Below are 19,975 nucleotides of genomic sequence, written 5' to 3'. Positions count from 1 at the left end.
ATGTATGCGACATCTCAGGACTTGTCGCCAACCCAATCGAAACACTAGCGATTAAACGCACGCGGAAGCGAATACGAACACTCCATACAACATTCAAATAAGTGGGGTAGTAAGGAAAACACTTCCCATAAAAACCAGCAAGTCATTATAAGCTCACAAAGATAACTCAAGGAGGTTTACACAATTATGAGCCTCACATGAAGCCACTTCCTAACGAGGCCACGGATACAAAAGGGAGGTTAACTTAAACTCCTCTACAACAGGGCATCCAAAAGGATGATACATCCAATGCCCAACATCACCCCAGAACTCCGAACCGCACGTGATGACTACTCGTCATTCCAAGCCTGAAAAATGTTTAACAACGGGGGATGAGATAAATCTCAATAAACAACTACCTAAGCCTCGCTTAGGCTAACACGTACCTCCAGACAATCCTAAACGTGCAATTCTAACAAACAACGTGCCATAGACAATCACAGGCGTCCTTACCTTGCCTTGGCACATGCACACGCCCTGCACGTTAGTATACCGCCATAACATGGCAATTCGCTCCTCGAGCACATAATACAACCACATGACGTAAACGTGCATAAAACGGTTATTAATCCAAACATGCTCAACAGCAACACAAGCACATTGCATTTCCCAATGCATAGCACACGATTATAAATGTCCAGATTATTAACGACCCCTCGGGCCACCAAACCCCCGCTGGTCTTCTAGCGTAACCAGGCATCGTCCCGCTACTTCGGCGACAGCAACGTCCGAAACCCCCGCCTAGACGGCATTCCATAAAGGAGCATCGATCCGGCCTCCACCGCGATCGTCAACGTCTAGAACCCCTGCCTAGACGGCATCCGAACCCCCGTCGGGCATCATCTAGAACCCCCGCCTAGACGGAACGTGTCGTGACGATGCACACACTCAACAACCATTACCGATTCTTATCTTTATGAATTAACCAAATGCCAACTAAGTTTGTACTCATCAATTAAAAAGCCTCGCCTTTCTTTTGTAACAAAATCTCCAAAAAGTCCCCGAGAGAGAGAAAAACAGAGTATATACAGAATCGGGGCCAAATTGGGCAGTTGTGCAGTGCCCAAAATCCGTTTGAAACAAATAGTAAATCAACTCCAAAAATTCTGAAATGTGGATATGTTGTATAAAACATCTTGATAAACATTTTCCTTGAAGAACTCGAAACCCAGTTCCAACTGTAAAAACCTCTTTTTGTCACTTGAAGTCAGACGAAATTCAACCCGTCTGGTCAGGCCGCCTGACCATCAAAATGCATCTCATCCAGTACCCAAATCATTTTGGAAAGCCTTGAAATTTTTATATGTCATAGAAACGGATGTTCTTAACAATTTTCATGAGGAAGTTTGTTGAAAAGAGGTCTGAAAAAATTTATAGAAAATCGGAAAGACCAGAAGGTCGGGTGAACAGTAAATCCGATAGACTAAATTCGGTCCAAAAATGGACTTACGAATGACCCTAAATGATCTCAAAAAATTCTGAATTTAAAGTATGTTATACTTAAAGATGTTGGGAACAAATTCCATGAAGAACACTTCCTCAGATTCGGCCCACAATGATCACCAAAAAAAACAACAAAGCGCAGAGGTACAGTAACAACCAGAAATCCGAGAATCATTAAACTTGCACCATTAAGCAAATCAAACTTATACAACCACTAAACCAACTATCCACAGCCCCTAATCCATCCCTAGACATGCCATTAGTAACCCACTAGCCTAACCAAGGATTAGGAAGTCACTTACTCTTAGCCTAAGCAAGGAAACCAAGAAGAAAAGGCAGCAGCAACTCCGGCGGTGTGCTGAGCTCACGGTGGCTGAACGGCGTGGCTGTGATGGTCAGCGAGCAGCTGGTCTGGCAGGATGAAATGGAGAAGCAAGAAGCCGCAGAAGCCAAAGGAAGCAAAAGCAAAATGAAGGAGCCGAAGAAGCAAAGAAGAAATAGAAGGGAAGAAGAAGTAGCAGCAGCAACGTGGGGGTAGAATTGAAGGAGAAACAGCAGCAGGCGTGGGGGTGGTCAGCAAAGCAGCAGCAAGGGTCAGCAGAAAGCAACAATTGAGCAGCAAGGGAATGAGTGGAAGTCAGTCACAGCAGAGGGAAAGCAGAAGCAGCAGCAAGCAACGTAGGAGCAGAAGCAGTCAACCAACATGATCAGCAAGAGCAGAAGTCAGCACAACAGCATGGGTTCAGCATGACGCGATCAGCTCGGTTGTCATGTAATTGCGAGGGTCAATCACTAGATTCGAATGACGCGATCGTTCAGATTAGGTTTAGGATCGTTCGAAGTTTATACAATGGTCAAACGGAATCACCCGCGACCCAATTGCACGACATTTGCGAATCGTTCAATAACCATCCTTGAATCGGCCTTTAACGGCCCAAAATATTCCCTCGCCAGTCCTTATGGTCGAAGTGTCAATCCATAGCCAAGTTCTTAGGTCCACATACTTGATTCCTAGCTAGCCATTTCCTAACGGTTAGTCTACTCGAGAGTGATCAATTCCAAGCAAGATTTCACTGAAAGCGCATTGAAGAAATATTCATTTCATAAATCCCAAAAATGGGTCGAAATTCAGAATGTCACAGCTCACATATGGGCATTTTGACGTAATGGTAATGCAATTGTTAAATCTAAGGTGTCACAAAAAGATTATTACATAATCTCTACTATGGGCAGTGTCACTAGAAGTTCTAGTACCGATAGTAGCAAATGTTGTTAATGTCCACCATAAAAACCGCTAAATTATATGACAATAAAAATAATATATCTATTGTGACCTTTACAAATGCCGCTAAATAATAATAATAGTAATCTATGGAATTGAAATCGAGAATTAAATTAATTATAAGACTATTATATTTGTTTGAGAAGATGCCATGCCTTCACTCGGACACGAACTGAGATGCTCTAGCAATGTAGTATTATTGCCATTATTTAGTATTGTTATTAGTAGTAGTAGTAGTTGTTGTTGTAATAGTACTAGTACTAGTAGTTGTAGATATCAAAAGCAATGGGTAATCAAACATTTTTCACTAAAATATACTTTCATTGATTAAAAGCCGACCCAATTTCGAGAAAAATTAAATGAAGAATTCTTCTAACAGTCTCGAAAAGACCACAACAAGCCACATTTGCAGTTTCCTTTTCAAATGAGAAAGAAACCTCAACATAATATTCATGAAAAAAGTAACTAGGTAAAATAAAATCAAAGAATAACTCTGCAATCTCGCCCATGGAGAGTCACCAGCTTGAATACCCCAATATTTTCCAATAGTCTGAATCTAATGTAACCTAAAAAGCAAGAAAAATAGTTTGGCTTCTACACCAAGAAAATAATCAAATAAGTCACGATTTGTAGGTGAATACATAGATGCAGCTTCCAACGGCTAGGAAAATCTGGTACATTATTGTCCAAAACCATATCAACATTCTCTGATCGTTCCTTGAATCTGAGATTCGATTCCGCGAGACCCGATAACCTTGCTCTGCTTCGAAAGTGCCATTGTGGAACAGACGAAGACTAAAATTTCTCGGCTAAGCAAGCATGCTAGAGCAAGTTGCACTTGGCTGCACTAAACGCAATAAGATTGAAAGTAAGTCCCTACACGTGACCTGTCAAAATAGGTTATGAACTCATTTCTTAACCCATATTTGATGGGTTGGATCACTATATGAATTAGTTATATTCAGTAAATTGGTCATAAATGGGTTTAGCATTGTGAGACCTAAAATAATATTAGTATTAAATTGATTTACAACTTACGTAGACCCAGCCAACCTCTATGGCTCTCTCTTCGCTCTCTCTTTCCTAATGTTAAGAATGTGTAGCAGAAGCCTGATACCTTTACCTGAGGAGATCGCCAAGAGGGAGCTCAAGTCCGAGCCCGTTAATATATCCGGTTGGACCCACCTTCACTCAAAAGCTTAATCCAATAAGTTATGGGCCAACTAGGATATATTAACTGCTCAACACTACATCAATTATCCGATGTGGGACTTCTCTAACACAACTCACACGTGTGTTTCAACAATTTCCCCCTCATATGTGAGCTTAGTGTTAGATTTACTCCCCATTAATTTAGGTATTCTTCTACATTAGCTTATCTCAACTTGAATCTCCAAGTCATTGCAATGCACCCGCAACTATACACAACAACCATCATTAACTGCTAACTTGGGATTGCATCACCCATGGTCTCTATCGCATCATCAGACCAATTGTCCATGGTCACTTCTTGCCAGACCAACCGTAATGGCAATTTCCACCCGAAACAAGCGTCAATCATGAGATTTCTTTCTTGAGATATTCACCAAACAACAGAACAGATTGGAGGCCCACCAATCAACCATCGGCTCTGATACCATTTGTTGGGCAATGCGCAGCAGAGGCCTGATACCTTCACCTAGGGAAATCGCCAAGAGGGAGCTCAAGTTCGAGCCCGTTAATATATCTAGTTGGACCCACTTTTACTCAAAAGCTTAAACCAATGAGTTATGCACTAACTAGGATATATTAACTGCTCAACACCACATTAATTATCCGATGTGGAGCTTCTCTAACACAACTCACACGCGTATCTCAACACCTAAATTGGGTTAAATATAGAAGTGTTTTAGTAATATGAATTAGATAAATGTTAGATTAGATATGGGTTGGCAAGGGTCGGGTCGGGTATGGATCACTAGATTTGTACCGCATGGAAATGAGTTAAAACGGGTCAAATGTATCAATTTGGGTTAATTTAGTCATTCCGCCCAATTTTGGCCGGAATTTACTGACGTAGAGGTTTAATTAGTGCCGAATGCCCGCCGATAGCGCCACATAGGGCGGTTGACGCTCACATGGATAATTTTTTATATTTTTTTATAATTTTTTTTGAACGTTTTTCTTTTTCTTTTTCTTTTCTTTTCTTTTTTTCCTTCTTCCTCTGGCCAGTTGTTGGGCCTTAGCGATGGCCAACGACCGGCCAAAGCCTCGACAAGGCTCGCCCTAGCTGGATCTAGTGAGCCTCCTTGCAGTCACTGGGTGAGGCTCGACCCTCGCCCTGAATTTGGCGAGGGTCAAGCCTCACCGGTGGAAGGGTGAGGTCACTCGAGCCCCTTACCGGATTTGGCAAGGCTGACCTCACCTCTAGCCGGTCGTTAGCCATCGCCGAGGCCCGGCGATAGGCCAGAGGAAGAAAGAAAGAAAAAATTCAAACAAATTTAGAAAAATAAAAAAAATGTAAAAAATTATTAACGGCAATGCTAGCTGTACCACATAGAACGGCTAGTGCTAACAATATCACCACATCAATGATTTCCGGCCAAAATTGGCTGGAAGAAGTAAATTGGTCAATCATCAAAAGGCTTACAACTAAATTGGCACAATTAAAAGATTTAAAACTAAATTGGTAATTTGTCAAAAAAAAGTTACCGAATTAGAAAAATTGAAATGTTTAGGGTTAATACCACAAAAAACTCCAAACTAGTACACCTATAATAAATTTGCCCCAAATTGCAAAAAACCCAAACTAGTACAACTATGATAAATTTACCCTCAATTTGTTTCCGTTAAATTTTACTGTCAAATTGTTTTGTTAAATGACACACGGCAATTGATAGATGTACCGGTTTTATGTTTTACCCTCCGTTTGTCACAAGTGTACTAGTTTATGATTTTTTATGGTATTAATCTAATTTAACAGAAACTAACAAAGGGTAAAATTGTCACAAATATACCAGTTTGGGATTTTTTATGGTCAAAAAATTAGTTTAAGGTAAATTTATCGTAGGTGTATCAGTTTGGGGTTTTTGGTGATCAAAAAATTAGTTTGGAGTAAATTTGTTACAGATGTACTAGTTTGGGGTTTTTTGTGGTATTAACCCAAAGGTTTATGACTGAATTGACCGCCATAAAATAATTTTAGGACTTTTTGGACAATTTTCCCCTCATTTGACTCATAAATATATATTAATATCTTAGTTCCTTCATGCTCCTTGAGTCCTTTTAGATTTCGGTTGTAATCGTAGTTATCATTTTAGTTTTTGCCTCCAATTTGACATTTTATGTTTTTCTTTTCTCATGTAATTGGATTCCGCAATTCAACCACTCGATGACACCACCTAACTATCTCAAAGCGAACATCGGCAATGAGCTTAGAGATGAGGTAGGTAGTCGAGGTTTCATATCATTGAAGAATTAACTATTAATCATTTGAAACGAGTGATCAAATCTAAGAAAAAGCACGGATAACAGAAAATCGAGCAAGAAAAACTTACTAATTACAGGAAAACATAAAAGGGCCGTCCGTCTAAGACTGAGAGTCGAGCAAGAGCCGAGTGCTATTGACATCGAGCAAGGCGTGAGACAAGAAAGAAAGGCGTCGACGTCGAGCGAGGCAAGGCCGTGAGAGGGACAGGCATTAACGTAGAGCGAGGCGTGAGACAAGAGAGAAAGGGGTCAACATCAAGCAAGCGAGGGGTGAGGCGAGAGGAAGGAAAACTAGGAATTGGGAAAGGCATATTAGAATTAGATTAGGGTTTCTTAAGAAATTAAAAATAAAATAAAATAATATATATATATAGTCAGTTCTGTCGGTCCAATTCTCACTCTAGAACCGAGAACTGAGCCGACCGGACACCGATTACAAAATAGGAACCTTGAACCTGATCGGCACCCATTGGAACCATCCAAAACCGGCCGGTCCAATCAAGGTAATTTCCGGTTCGATCGGTCCGTCTTGCTCACCCCTAATATTTACTCTCTCCTTCTTGGATACTAAACCTATCAAAATGAGTCTTATACACATTTGTTAACCCAAATTTGTATAAAAAGGTCATATATTGATCACCTTAAATTTGAGGGCTTAACCATAAGGAGACCTAAAATAAAAAGCCACAAGTAAATGGGCTTAAATTGGTAATGTTATAACTTATTTCCAACCGATTTAATATGTTCTCAGACCCACGCAATAAAGAAGGTGACTTTTCTTCCTTCTTCATCTTCGCTAGACAGCTCTCAGACTTCCTTCTCTCTCTGACTCACTAGCTTCTCCCTTGCCACCCGCGATCTCGGTGGCACTGTCCACGGCTCCCTTGTCGCCAGTCGTCGACGAGCGCACGGCCACTACGGCAACAGCGGGGCCGAGCAGGTGCGCAGATGGCACGTGGAGCTCACAAGGTTCAAGAGCCGGTGCAACGGGACGTTTTGGGGGTCCCATAGGTACTCGGAGCAGCACGGGCGCAGCTTCAACATCAAGAAGATGCGGAGGGAACAAATCTCGAAGGCCAACCCCGTTGTAGTACCCGAAAACTCGAGAAAATATGAAGGAGCCGTTCAATTCCGTTTATGACTTTCCCAGTGTTGCATATACTTCACGCCGGATCGACTCTCGTCGGCGGACAGCGGAGTCATCAGATGCTGGTGATTTGGGGGCGGGGTTGTTGACATTTATATATTTATGACGACATGCCAAGCTGTTTCCGTTGAATTCCGATAGAACGTATTTGAATCAGCATTTGATTATTCTCTTTACTCTTGCTTTTGGCGTAAGCGTAATTACATGAAAAAATTAATATGCTTTTGTGATTTTCTATTACTTGATGGAGAATAATTTCATAAGATTCTTTAGGCGTAATTAGACTGAGGAAGCTGTTTTAACTAAGCAGATGGAATCATTGGAAACCACTTGCTTTCAACGAGGAAGACCATGTAAGTCTAGACAATGCCCACGAAATCCCCGTGTCGGTTTTCGGTGCAGGTCGTTTAGCACTTTGATTGAAATCAGCGACTCTTGTGGTGAAGAAAGCAGCCTGACCAACCATCAGCTGTTATTTTTGTTTTGGCCATAGCTGTTTGTCCATTTGACTTTGTTTTATGGGTCGTGGTCCTCATGTGGTGAGAGTGGAAGGTTGTGAAGGGAGAACATCTTGCCAATGATTTGGTCTAAGTGCTTGCCATAGCATGGATATTAAGGAAATTCTTACTTGGAATTTATTTTATTTGTGAACACATGGTAGATTGGACCAATTCAAATGTAGAACATAAAGTTTGAGATTTTGAGTCCAGGAGTGTTAATTAGTCATCTTTATATGTATGTTCAAAGCTGATATGTATCAGTGAAATTCAGAGCTTTTCTCGATTATAAAATAAAAAATTGTACACTAGTGACAAAATATACGCTTGCCAAACAAACTATTGAGATTAACGTCTTGAATTTGACTACCATTGATCTAGAGTCGAAACCCGTTTCATGATTTATGGATGGCCTGAAATCTTAATATTACTCAAAACCAAACCCGTTTCATGATTTATTGATTGCTCAAGCCGGACTTTCATCACTACCTTCATACCCCCATCCATAACTTGACCCCCAAGCTCCTTTGCTAACTCAACGAGCAAGTTACTCATTATTCAAATACAATAATTTAAAGAGAAAAATCACTAAAAATGCATCCCAGATTGGATTAAGTATGAGCTGCTAAAGTTATATGCATGTAAATGGGTTAAAACGTATTAAATTAATTAATTTAGATCGAATTATTATCAATTCGATCTGACGCACTGAAACATTGACACGCGATCTCATCCCTTACGTCAAATATCCGCGGATGTAGATTTGCTCTAAATTGCAATGAATCACGCCAATTGTCTGAATCAAAAGTACTCACGGTACTTGTCTCATCTGAAAGTGCCAGACACCGAGTACGGACACTCTTTGCGAATTTATCTATCAGCTCCACAATGGATTGCATATATTCTTTGCCCTGTGGGACGTTAAAGGTATTCAATTTATTTTTTGGCCGTCTTTAATTAATATCCATGTCCCGATAAGATCAACACGTGGGTTGCTTTCAAAAGAAGGTTATGCAATAGGACAAAGATACTGGCACTTTACACATTTTCTTCAAAGAAACTATGTATTATATGTGCCTTTTGTAGAGGTCGCCCTAAACTTTGGTGCATCTTTCTCTTAAAATACGAGATACGTTGATTGTTTCAGAATCATTTTAAGTGGACTTCTAGGTCATTGAATGAATCCAAGTTATTCGACGACTATTTTAGGCTCCTATTCATCAAGAATAATGTTTTCACCAGAATTAACAGGTAAGATTACTAGGTCGTGATTCAAGCCATTTTGCGGGGACTTCATTGTTAGTAGAAGTAAAAATATGAAGAGAAGGACAGAATTGATTCACTAAATTGATGGATTAATTGACACCGGGGAAAAAGGAGAAAAGTGTCAAAAAAGTCCTAAACTTTTTGCATTGATGTCAATTTAATCCTAAATCTTTTTTTTTGTGTCAATTCAGTCCTAAACCTTTTGCATTGGTGCCAATTCAGCTCTAAACCTTTTTTGGTGCCAATTCAATCCTAAACCTTTTGCGTTTGTGTCAATTTAGTCATAAACCTTTTTTTAGTGCCAATTCAGTCATAAACATTTTGCATTTGTGCCAATTCAGTCATAAACCTTTTGCATTAATACCAATTCAATCTTTCGACACGTGAATGGTCGGAAGGACTGAATTGGCACCAACGCAAAAGATTTAGGACTGAATTGGCACAAAAAAAAGGTTTATGACCAAATTGGCACCAATGCAAATGGTTTAGGACTGAATTGGCATAAAAAAAAAGGTTTAGGACTAAATTGGCACCTATGCAAAAGGTTTATGACTTTTTTGACACTTTTCTCGGGGAAAAAGGGGCACGCAGCACATGCAACTATGATTAAAAGGATAGTTTCAAAAGAATCTCCACATATGCTCTCAAGCAAGATTTGTTTATTTTATTATTCGATTGCTTATTTTTCATAACAATTGGTATTAATGTCAAGCTTGAATGGGTTAAAGTGAATTGGTCGCAATAGAAGAAAAAAAGTAAAATCAACATACTTGATAGAAAGGATTCCGGTTTCTAGAATATGCAGATTTAGATTTATCTGTACTAGAGAAATTTGCACTAACTGCATCTCCAAAAAGAAGCTATAGTCAATGAAGCAAGTTGATTGGGGCTTTTGGATGGACGGGCATTGAGCTTTATTTGGCAGATGTTAGGTTTGATGAATGCCTTGTTAAACATATACAAAAGGGAAAATGACATAAATAGTCCATGAACTTTTGTCAAATGTGCAATGCTATTCCTGAACTTTTAATTTGTTCAATATAGTCCCTGAACTTTGGTACAATGTTCAATGTGGTCTCTGAACTTTTAAAAATTTTCATATAGTCTAAGAACTATATTGAACATTTACCGATTGTTTAGGGATCACATTGAACAAATTAAAAGTTTAGGAACGACATTGGGCCAAAGTTTAAGAACCACATTACACAAATTAAAAGTTTATGGACAACATTGCACATTGGATCAAAGTTCAGGGATCATTTGTGCTATTAACCCTATACAAAATGCCGTCTACCATAAGGTCTCCTTAATGCAAAGTTTGTTTTACTTAAAGATGGGCAAACGTGTGTCGATAGCTGAGTATATCAACGATATTGATGTTGTTGTTAGCCAATTAAGTTCGATTGAGATTGACTTTGATTATGAGATACATGCTTTAATTCTATTATCCTCATTACCTAATAGTTGGAGTACTAATGTTACTATAGTTAATAATTTCTCTTGGTCAAGAAGCTTGACGTTTAATGAGATTTGCAATTTGATTTTAGGTTACTCTAATAACCACGCCTACTAATTTACTAGGTGAAGGTACATGAAGAACTACTTTTCGTGCAAGCTGGAATAGTACAAACCTGAATAGACATAGCCAATCTAGAACATGTGGTATTGTTTGTTGGAATTGTGGCAAGAATGAGCATCTTAGAATGAATTGCCTTAAATATGAGAAGGGTAAGGCAATCAGAGTTGAGTCTTTTGATGATATTGCTACAATTGCTTATGGTTTCTCGAATAGCGATGATTGTGTCTTATCTGTCACTAAAGATGGAAATATGGTTGTTAGTTTCATAATACATCAAACAGGAACTATTTTATTATATATTAGTGCACAAACAATGGTAAAGTGCATTGGGAGAACAACGCTGAATACGGTATTATGGGTGTTGGCATGTTAGAATTAGAATGGATTATGATATCAAGAGAACATTGATTGGAGTGAGCCATTTCTAAATTGAAGAAGAATCTGATTTCCATTAATGCCCGGAATTTAGTTAGGTTTCAGTATATTTCAAAATGTGGGGTTTTGAAAGTCGTTCAAGATGTCCTGATGATAATGAGAGGAATCAAGTATAGTGGCATGTGTGAGCTTTCAGTGGAGGCAATGACAGATTTTGCCGCGAAGATGTCTGATGCATTTGTTCGAAAGTTTGAATTATGACATATGTGTCTAGGGCACGTTAAGGAGGGAAGCCCGAAAGTTTTGAGGGAAAATCTAACTGTTTTGCATCACTTTCTATTGTATAATTTCGAGATAGTCTTATGTCTATATGATGCTATTATTTTCAAAAAGGCCACATGGCAATTCCGTCGCAAAGTATATCTACTTCGCAAAAAGAGTAAGATAGGAAAGGGCAAAAAACATTTCTGGTTGGATAAGTCCTTGGATGAATATGATCTCATCCCTTACATCAATAGATTGCCTATATTCTTTGCCCTAAGGGACGTTAAAGGCAATTTTTTTTTAAACTTTAAATAACCAATTCAAATTGACTGAAAGTCTAATTGAATATCCATGTCCAGATAAGATTGACACGTCGATTCCTTTCAAAACTAGGTCATATAATAGGACAAAGATAAGGGCACGTTACACATTTTCTATGACAACCACGTACTGCATGTGCCTTTTATAGAGGTCGCTTTAGACTTTAGAGCATCTTTACTCTTTAAATACAAGATATTCCGACTGCTTTAGGTTCATTTTAAGTGGACTTCTAGGTCATTGAATAAGTCCAAGTCGGTCTACGACTATTTCAGGCTCCTTTTCACCGGGAATAATGTTTTCACGAGAGATCGCTGCGTATGGTTACTAAATCGTGATTTGAGTCATTTTACGGATATTTCATCGTAAGGGAGAGGAAGAATACAAAGAAACGTAAAATCAGACAATTGGGTCGAGCTTGAATGACTGGTCTTTGATTCACTAAATTGATAGATTAGTGGACACTAGGGGAAAAAAAGTAATGATTTACAACTATCATGAGAAGGACAGCTTTTTAACGAATCTCCGCATATGCTGCCAAGCATATCAGAGGCAGCATATGCCAGATCTGTCATCAACCAATAAACATATTTTACTCTTTATCTCATGGATCAAAATGATTATACAAGTTACATATTCCAATTGCAAAAAAATTTATTAATATATTTTTGACCCACCAATATATCTCGCCCTTTATTAATTAAAAGAAAAAAAAAGGAACCTTCATGGTGGCATCCCACTAGGCTTTGGTTGTGAAGTTGAAGTTTGAGCAGGTGGTTTGCCTGAACAGGAGAGAAGAGCTGAACCCAAGCCTTGATGTGGCCAGATCAAACTGCAGCAAGTTGTCCTCCAATTGATGCCCTCCAATCACTATTGACGTCCTTGGACTCGACCCTCCATCCACAAATCCCAAGCACAACACACCCTCCTTCACTTGCACCATCGAATTAGCCCCAAAGATCCTCCAATACACACTGCTACTTTGCAGCACCAGGTCGATCTGTGGCACTCCGGGCCCAACCCTCGTGCTCCCGATGCTTTTCGAGTCAAAGCAGGCCCCGAAGGGCTTCACCGGCGCGACCCTCGGGACTTGCGAGAGCTCTTTCACGAAAGCCCCGACCACGGCCTTGTAGATCGAGGTCTGCATCACGGTGTACGGGTTCACAGTGCTGATCTTGGTGCCGCCGTTGCCTTCTTTGTCGATGCTCAAGAGGGATGCGCTTAAAGGGACTTGTTTGCCATTGACTTGTATGGACTTGACCCCGATGAAGTACTCTGTTGAGGGCTCACCCGCAAAGTAAGACGATGCAGTGCTCATTGGGTTGATGATCAGTGGAGTGTAGATGAGAGACTTTGAGACATCAATCCCAGGAAGCATCATGTAAGGCCCACCGCCAAAGAAGGCCACTCCACTGGAGCTTGACGATGAGCTCAAGCAAATGGCAAACTTCCTATCAAAGCTGAAGGAAGCAGAGAATTGAGAGGGGAGTGAAATCCTAGTCCTCCCTAACCCTACCATCCCCTGTGCCCCACTGGGCAGGCCTTGCAGGAGAAATGTGGCCCCACAGGTGAAGAGGAATTTGGGCACCAAGACGACCGGGCCCGGGCTCGACCCGTCGGTGGACCGCACCGCCACGACGTCCTGGGCCACCTCGCCGTCCGTGGAGGTGCGGGTCACAGTGTTGTCTGGGGAGAGGCCACACGTGTTGTTGCTGCAGCCGGGCAAGGGCCCGGAGAAGCAGCTGATGCAGATCTTGGACCCTGCGAGGGAGCACTGGGCCGAGCGGCACCGAGCTGGGGTGTAGGAGGACGACGAGTAGCCTCGGTTGCAGTCGACCCAGAGGAACTTGCCACCAAGGTCGAGGGTCAGCTTGACAGGGACCAAGGGGGTTCTTTGGTGCAGGGTGGTGAGGTATTGGAGAGTTGAGGAGTCCTTGATGACTGGAAGGACCAGTGCCTTGGGCCTCAATGAGGCCTGCGAAGTGATGGGGAAGGTGATCGATAGAATGATCGAACAAAGTGTAAGAAAGCGGAAAGAAAGAGAAGCCATGGATGAGAGCTGGAGAGAGAGTATGTGAACTGGAAGATGAAGATGAGAGCAGATTTTAGGTGGAAGAGAAGAAGAACGTCGTTAAATAGCATGTTGGTCTGAACTTTTCATATTTTCGGCATTTAAAATTTGCCTTTGTGTGTCAATAGCGTGTTGATTTTAGCGAGATGGTGGTGGATTCTTGACTTTGACTTTTCAATATTTGCAGTGGAGTACACCCTGTAGGGGTTTCTTCCTATCCAATTCGCTCTCGCGCCAATTCATTTATTATTTCTTATGTTATCAGATCATGGAGCTTCTCCTGCTCTTTTGACAGTAGAAAGGGTAGAATTATTGTGCCCACTTCGCCCGGTGAATAAAGCAATTCAACAGATAATGCACGTGAAGCACGTGAAGCAATTCATCAAATCACAGGCACGAGCCTCGCCCAGTTCCCCGAATTTGGCGAGACCTGAGCTTGACCTCGCCGGATCAAGCGATGCAGAGCCTTGCCACAGGCCGACGAGGTTGAATTAGGCGAGCTCGAGCCTTGTCGGCCTGTGGCGAGGCTCAAGCTCGCCTATGGCCAGTCGCTGACCGTTGCCATGGCCAACAACCTGCCAAGGAAGAAGACAAAAAAAGGGGAAATAATTAAAATAATTAAAAATTCAAATTTTTTGGTAATTTTTCCTAGAAAATCAAATCGAATACCAAATGGCGAAAAATATTTTTCAGTTTATTTTCAGGACTCAAGCGACCAACGGAAAATATTGTCATTTCCCTAATGAATGACTTTTCGGAAAACATTTTCCAGAAACGTTATATTTTTCGCGAAACGAACGAAGCCTGAATCACACTTGAGTTTCTAGATACGTTCCTTCGCAAACCAACCATGAGGATGTCTCTTTACTAACCCGCTATCGAGATCATCTCTTCTTCTTTTGTTTGTAGTCATCTGAATTTTCTTATTGGATAAGATATAAGTCGGATTGAATAAAGATGGGATTTCTAATATCTTATACAGTATTAGCTAAGTATCGGCGTCTTCAAGTTCCTTGAATTTTTATTATTAAGACAGAGAGGATATCGACGTAATGGCTCTCGCCGCCAACAACCTCCGGACGTAATAGCTCTCACCACCGATAAATCCCACTTCAATCTTCTTGCTGTCCTCCACCTCCTCCTCCTCTTCGCCCATGCCAGATTGAATGTCGACCGTTCGAAACTTCAAACTCTCGCGGAGCTGCCTAGGCATCACCATCGTGCAAAATCTTCAGCACCACCAATCCCTCCTCCATCTTCATTGCTGGCCTGCAATCTTCAGATTCTGGGTTCATCTCCTTCGTTCATCCTGGTTTTCTCTGTTCCCATATGTGAAAGATAAATCTTGTTTTAATCGGCCCACTTTGTTTAAAATATCATGAAGATATTGCGATTTTGGTCCTTGAGGTTTCCTCTGTCACTGAAAGTAGCATTCTAAGGTTGAGGCCGAGCTCCACCGTGGTTATGGTCCAATCAAGCCCGATTCGGCCATAGAGCTCCTCTGTGAACAAAGAATGGTGCCCCAGAATTGGTTATGGAGCTCCTCCGTGGCTGAAGACCACTCGAGCTCCATTGAGTTGAGCTCAGCCATGGACGAGCTCTACGTCTGGTCATGGAGCTACCCCGTGGCCAAGATTGAATCAAGCTCGTCACCACGACGAGCCTCATTAGTAGCAACGAGACGGAGCTTGGTGGGAGGCCATGGGTGGCAGAGGCTGTGGATGATGGCCAATGGTGGGTATAGGGAACAAAAAAGAGAGATGAGTGTGAGACATATCTTATGCAGGTATATTTCACTCCCTAGGTGAGTTTATTTTATCTGGACTATATCCAAATAATATCCGGACATATCCGGATTTTTGGTTGCCTCAAATTTCGGATAGAATAAAGGTTAGCATATTTGGTGTTATATCCGCCACATCAAACACAGCCTAAGTTCCTCACCTGGACTTTGGTCTTATCCACCATCAAATTTCCGGGGAATACAGCACATTCAAAGGAGATAATTGGGGATATGCAAGACTTAGTATTATTCATGCTACGAGATAGAGTCAATTCTTCAAATATTTGCTTGTTTGGGATGTAACAAGAAGGGTTTGATCAGGTTCCAAATGAAGTATTAATTGGGGGTGACGCTTTTCAATGCTCTAGCTAGTACCAAGAACATGCTATAATCGAAATTAATCCCAACGCTCCACGGTACGAGAACTTACGGGTTATAAAAACCTCTTATAGTACCCTCAAGACTTTCTACCATGTTTCGAAATCCTGATCTCTAATGACCGCTACTTTAGCATGCTTCCTCCGATCAAGAACTGATGCCACCTTCGAGACATGTTAGGAAAACAACCAGGTTGAGAAGGAGTGCTTCAAGTAGGAAAGGAAGATATGTTTTTATTTCGTACATGTGGTCTCTAGCCAGCCAGTCATATCTACCTTAAGTAATTATAATCTGATTGTGAATACATGATAGATTAAAGCATATTTTTTGTCAAGGGATAAAAGGTGTTTGGGCTTACATAATGAATAGTGTCTAGGGTACAACAAGATTGTTTATTGTGGCTTTATGTTACCGTAACCAATGCATAGTAAGCTTAATGCGAGTGTACTCTTTGGTCACACAACCAGATGTGCCCGTTTGAGTTTTTTTTTTTTTTTTTGGTCATAAAAAAGCATCATTTCATTCAAATAAGAAATCCAAACGGGCCCTATAAATGGGCTTCACTTCACAAAAGGTCCAAAAGAGAAATTGCTTCCAAAGGATAGATATTATACCGACGAGATATACGATTATGGAGATTGCATCAAGCCCATCATGCACCAATGGGAGATGTTGGGTCTTAAGCTTGGGCCACTCATAATAGGCTTGACCCAAGCCCATCTCATTTGCATTTGAATGTTTTCTGGAGGGAACTGTCACCAAAATGCAAAGAAAACTTCTTTTGTGTGCAAAACATGTACAACAACATGAGTGCCACTCAGTTACTGATGTTTGCTTCGAACCCGAGTTTCGTCGTCGCAGGAGGACAAATTGTTGGCGAGCTCATGTCGGGAGGCTTTGATCTACGCAGCTCCTCAGTTGATTGCGTCACTCGATCGCAATCTACTGAGCAATGCAGGAGTCGGCACCGAGAGAGAGAGCACCAGACGTCGTCCTCGTTCAATTGTTCTGAGAGAGCACCAGATGCAGAAGTCGGCGTCAAGAGAGAGAGCACCAAGCCAGACGTCATCCTCGTTCAGTCGTTCTGAGAGAGCACTAGATGCAGGAGTCGGCGCCGAGAGAGAGAGCACCAGATGCAACGCAAGGGCGAGATAGCCCTAAAAGCCTTTTGCTTTAGGGTTAAACCGAAGTGTTTATTTCAATTCGGTTCGATTCAAACCGAATTGAAAAAAAAATTGGTTAATTTTGATTATCTGAACTGAAATCGAAACTGAACCGAAACGCACTAAAATTCCTGTTCGGTTCGGTTCGTATCTCGGTTCAGTTTTCCGGTTCAGTTCTGACACCCCTAATGAGTGGGGCATGCAAGTTACAAAAAGAGTATAGAAGTGAGAAACCACAAGCAACACCAAGATTCTACAATTGAGAAAATCCAAGCAGGCATTCTATGCCATGGAATGGTTCTTTCCTTGGTACAGATATAATACAAAAACTCACTATTCCATTTATTGTACCTATGTCAATAATTTTTATCTGGTGACAGTTAATTAGCAATTTCAACTTCGAACAATTTGTTGTTTTCTTCTTTCACAAATAACTTTTGAAAAAGTCCTTGATTTTATCTCCCTTTTTTTCTAAAAGTTGCGTATGTCATCATGGATATCAAAAATAAGGGTGGGTCTATTTCCACACCCTAAATGGATGCATGCACAATCTAGTTAAACTAGAAATTGCTCTTGACGAAAGTACCCTCTACATAAAAAGCAAATTTGATTGGATGATGATTTAAAGAACCTTGAACATCCCTTTCTCGCCTATCAAAGGGGACTGCTGGCAGCGAGATTCGAATTTGAGTATGGTGTGCAGAGAGTTCGAACCTGATCAGCTGAGCCAACTCACATTTGCAGTTTGCTTCTTATATTGCAAGAGGACCAATTGTTTAATAGATTAGTGAGAAGATTGGCGATAAACATTGTCATTAAAGACCCACCTGCGCATGGCCGAGTTGGTGGGCGCTTTCCTTCCCTCCTTAGAGGTTCTGGGTTCGAATCCCCGCTCGGTTCCGTAATTTAAGTTGAGGGCTATGGCGGTGGGTTGCTGGGCTAGTCTCCTCCGAGATATAGGCGCCCCGATTACTTGTGCGGGCTCGTCCCCGGAGAATAGTGACGGATCCTCGGTTACCAAAAAAAAAAAACATTGTCATTAAAGTAGCTTTACCTTTATATTCGTTTTCTTTTTTAATCAAGTTATTGATGCGATGCGAACTAACCCATACTTTTGAATTGATTTATTCCTGAATATTTCTTCAACTTTGAGTAAACAAAGAAAGAAAAGAATGAGATAGTAATATAAAGTTGCAATCTCCACAACCAGAAAAATTACGCGCGGAGAGAGAATCACGGAACAAAATTGGAAATGCACATAGTATCGCTTGGCATTTAAGTCCAAATAAAGGGCAAAAGAACACTACAAGTGCCATAACTTGTGTACGGCGCTCACTTTGGTGCCATAAGTTTTTTTTGGATCACTTTAGTGCTAAAATTTTTTGAAAAACGATCACTTAAGTGCTAAAAATTTTTAAAAACGATCACTTAAGTGCCAACTCGGTGCCGTACACAATTTTTCGCCGGAAATCCGACGTGGCATTTTTTTTATTAATTTCTGAAGCTGACGTGGCTCGCCGGAGATTGGCACTTAAGTGATCGTTTTTCAAAAATTTTAGCACTTAAATGATCGTTTTTAAAAAATTTTAGCACTTAAGTGATCGTTTTTCAAAAATTTTAGCACTGAAGTGATCCAAAAAAACTTATGACACTTAAGTGATCGTTTTTCCTCCGACTTGGCACCAAAGTGATCCGAAAAAAGTTATGGCACCAAAGTGATCTCCGTACACAAGTTATGGCACTTATAGTATCCTTTTGCCCCAAATAAAGTGTTCTTTTTAAAGCTTGCCATCTACGGTGTGGAAATAGAGTCGCTCTAAAACTAATTGCGGTCACTTTTCTATGGTTTAGCAATTTTCTCTTATTCGCATTGCAACTAATTGGGTATTACCATGGAAAAATCAACATTTGTACTAGTGCCCCGCTGCATAACTCATGATACATTAGAGAGAACGTATTCACTGAACTCCAAACAATGCGCCGGAGATGTATTATTTACACGTCCCGGCGCCGGTCACCAGAGAGGACAAAGGATAGGAAGGAGATCCCACTATGCGTGCAATCCGTACATGCTGGAAAAAAATAAGTCAAAAGGTCAAGAAATGACGACCATCTTCTCTGATCAACACACTATTGCTGTCCCAAACACATGAAATGCCATTATGAAAAAAAATTCGGAAGCTTGGACGCTATTAAAAGGACACCGTCCGCTATATCTTTTCCATGCAATGTGAAATCCACTCTCCAAAAGTGATTGGAAGGCATCAATTGGAGGACCATTTGTTGCAATTTGATCTGGCCTCGTCAATGCTTGGGTTCAGCTCTATTATACATTTATTATTCTGGCATGAACTGTGTGACTCCTTTTTTATTAGGAAAAAAAAATCGTTTTGCCCTAATTCGATAATTATAACTTGTCTAATCGGTTCTAGAGATGTGTGATAAATGTATATTGGTTGATAAGATATTCTAACATATGCTATATCCGATACAGAAGCTCGTCTACACGCTTTGAAAGTTGTCCTGGTCACAGTAGTTGGACGTCTATACTTTTAAGTGGATAAAGATGTGCAGCGGATGTCGTGCAAATAGCATGGAGGCTAACAAATCTTGCAATTTGGGTCTAATATGAGAAGAATAAATTATTAGAGAAATCAAAACAAAATAATAAAGAGTACGAGAGTTTTACATGATTCGGTACGAATGACAATAATGATTCGGTACGAATGACAATACCTACTCCATGAAGAGAGCTAACTACAAAGAATTAAGTAATCAATCAGAGAATTATAGAGTTACAATCGCTCAATTACTCAAAGTGTTTCCTAGCTAACCAAATTCACAGTGTTTAGTCCCATGTAATTGCTTGATAAAATAAACCACAGAGAATTACCTCATTGTT

General features: G+C 40.7%; 1 protein-coding gene across 1 annotated transcript; it reads right to left on the bottom strand.

Moving 5' to 3' along the window:
* Nucleotides 1–12,249: 12,249 nt before the first annotated feature.
* LOC115692938 (probable aspartic proteinase GIP2) lies at nt 12,250–13,865 on the bottom strand. Its single transcript, XM_030619925.2, has one exon. It carries the CDS (start codon nt 13,726–13,728, stop codon nt 12,418–12,420), a length of 1,311 nt encoding a protein of 436 aa, XP_030475785.1. The 5' UTR covers nt 13,729–13,865; the 3' UTR covers nt 12,250–12,417.
* Between the last annotated feature and the right edge of the window lie 6,110 nt (nt 13,866–19,975).

The sequence above is a fragment of the Syzygium oleosum genome, unplaced genomic scaffold, assembly GCF_021117445.2.
Source record: "Syzygium oleosum isolate NSW1041296 unplaced genomic scaffold, Sole_v2.1 Sole_v2.17, whole genome shotgun sequence".
Taxonomy (NCBI): Eukaryota; Viridiplantae; Streptophyta; class Magnoliopsida; order Myrtales; family Myrtaceae; genus Syzygium; species Syzygium oleosum.
The sequence above is the reverse complement of the archived record's forward strand: the minus strand, read 5'-3'. Positions and strand labels throughout refer to the sequence as shown.